Source organism: Poecilia reticulata, linkage group LG17 (assembly GCF_000633615.1).
Source record: "Poecilia reticulata strain Guanapo linkage group LG17, Guppy_female_1.0+MT, whole genome shotgun sequence".
NCBI lineage: Eukaryota > Metazoa > Chordata > Actinopteri > Cyprinodontiformes > Poeciliidae > Poecilia > Poecilia reticulata.
The window spans coordinates 9,683,349-9,684,032 of record NC_024347.1 but is presented as its reverse complement, the minus strand read 5'-3'; the positions used below and the strand labels follow the sequence as shown (position 1 = coordinate 9,684,032).

Below are 684 nucleotides of genomic sequence, written 5' to 3'. Positions count from 1 at the left end.
GTGTGTGTGTGTGTGTGTGTGTGTGTGAGAGAGAGAGAAATGATAATATACTTTACTTACGGGATGCTGACCATGCGCCATTAGATGTGATGATGAGAGACGTAACTAGCAGCATTAACCTTCCAGTCAAAGCGGACATCTTCACAGAAAAGGGAAACAAAGACGAAAACAGAGTGGTTCCAGGTCTCTCCCCGCCCCCAGTTAACAGTGTGTGTCGATAACACAGAAGACTTTTTTTTCTCTCTGCGATGAAACAGAATGGATGTCTGCCTCGCTTAGCTTGCAGCCTATTGCCTTGTTTCCCTCTAACAAACACCAAAAACCCAAGAAAGATTGGTCCACACCGTCCAGTCTCCGTCCAGATTGCTGTCGGGCTGCGGCTCCATTGTCAGGCAGACAAGCAAAGAGACAGAAGGTGTCCAACCAAAGGCAAGGACACCATCCACCCCTACCTCCTTACGATATGGTACAGCCCATAATGTAACGATACTAAAGCTCCTGAAGGGCTCAGATGGAGGACGCGCCGAGATGTTATCACAGTACGTAAAAAGAGGGAGTTTATAGCTCTGCAAGATGTAAGACAAAGAACTGTTAAAATTTAACACATCAAGAACACGACTCAGAAAAGAAAAGCTAGACCTGGCTGCAAAGGGTTTCTATAAACAGAAGAACGTGACTCCATGA

The 684-nt window shown here is 45.9% G+C and overlaps 1 protein-coding gene across 2 annotated transcripts in view; it reads right to left on the bottom strand.

Moving 5' to 3' along the window:
• Window positions 1-471, bottom strand: part of cntnap2b (contactin associated protein 2b) — a 96,792-nt gene extending 96,321 nt beyond the window's left edge. Inside the window, exon 1 of one of the 2 annotated variants that reach the window (XM_017309994.1) lies at window positions 61-471. In XM_017309994.1, coding sequence (XP_017165483.1) covers window positions 61-139 — 79 coding nt within the window. In that variant the 5' untranslated portion in view covers window positions 140-471. The remainder of the gene's footprint in view (window positions 1-60) is intronic. The other variant, XM_008433525.2, reaches the window with a different exon arrangement.
• Between the last annotated feature and the right edge of the window lie 213 nt (window positions 472-684).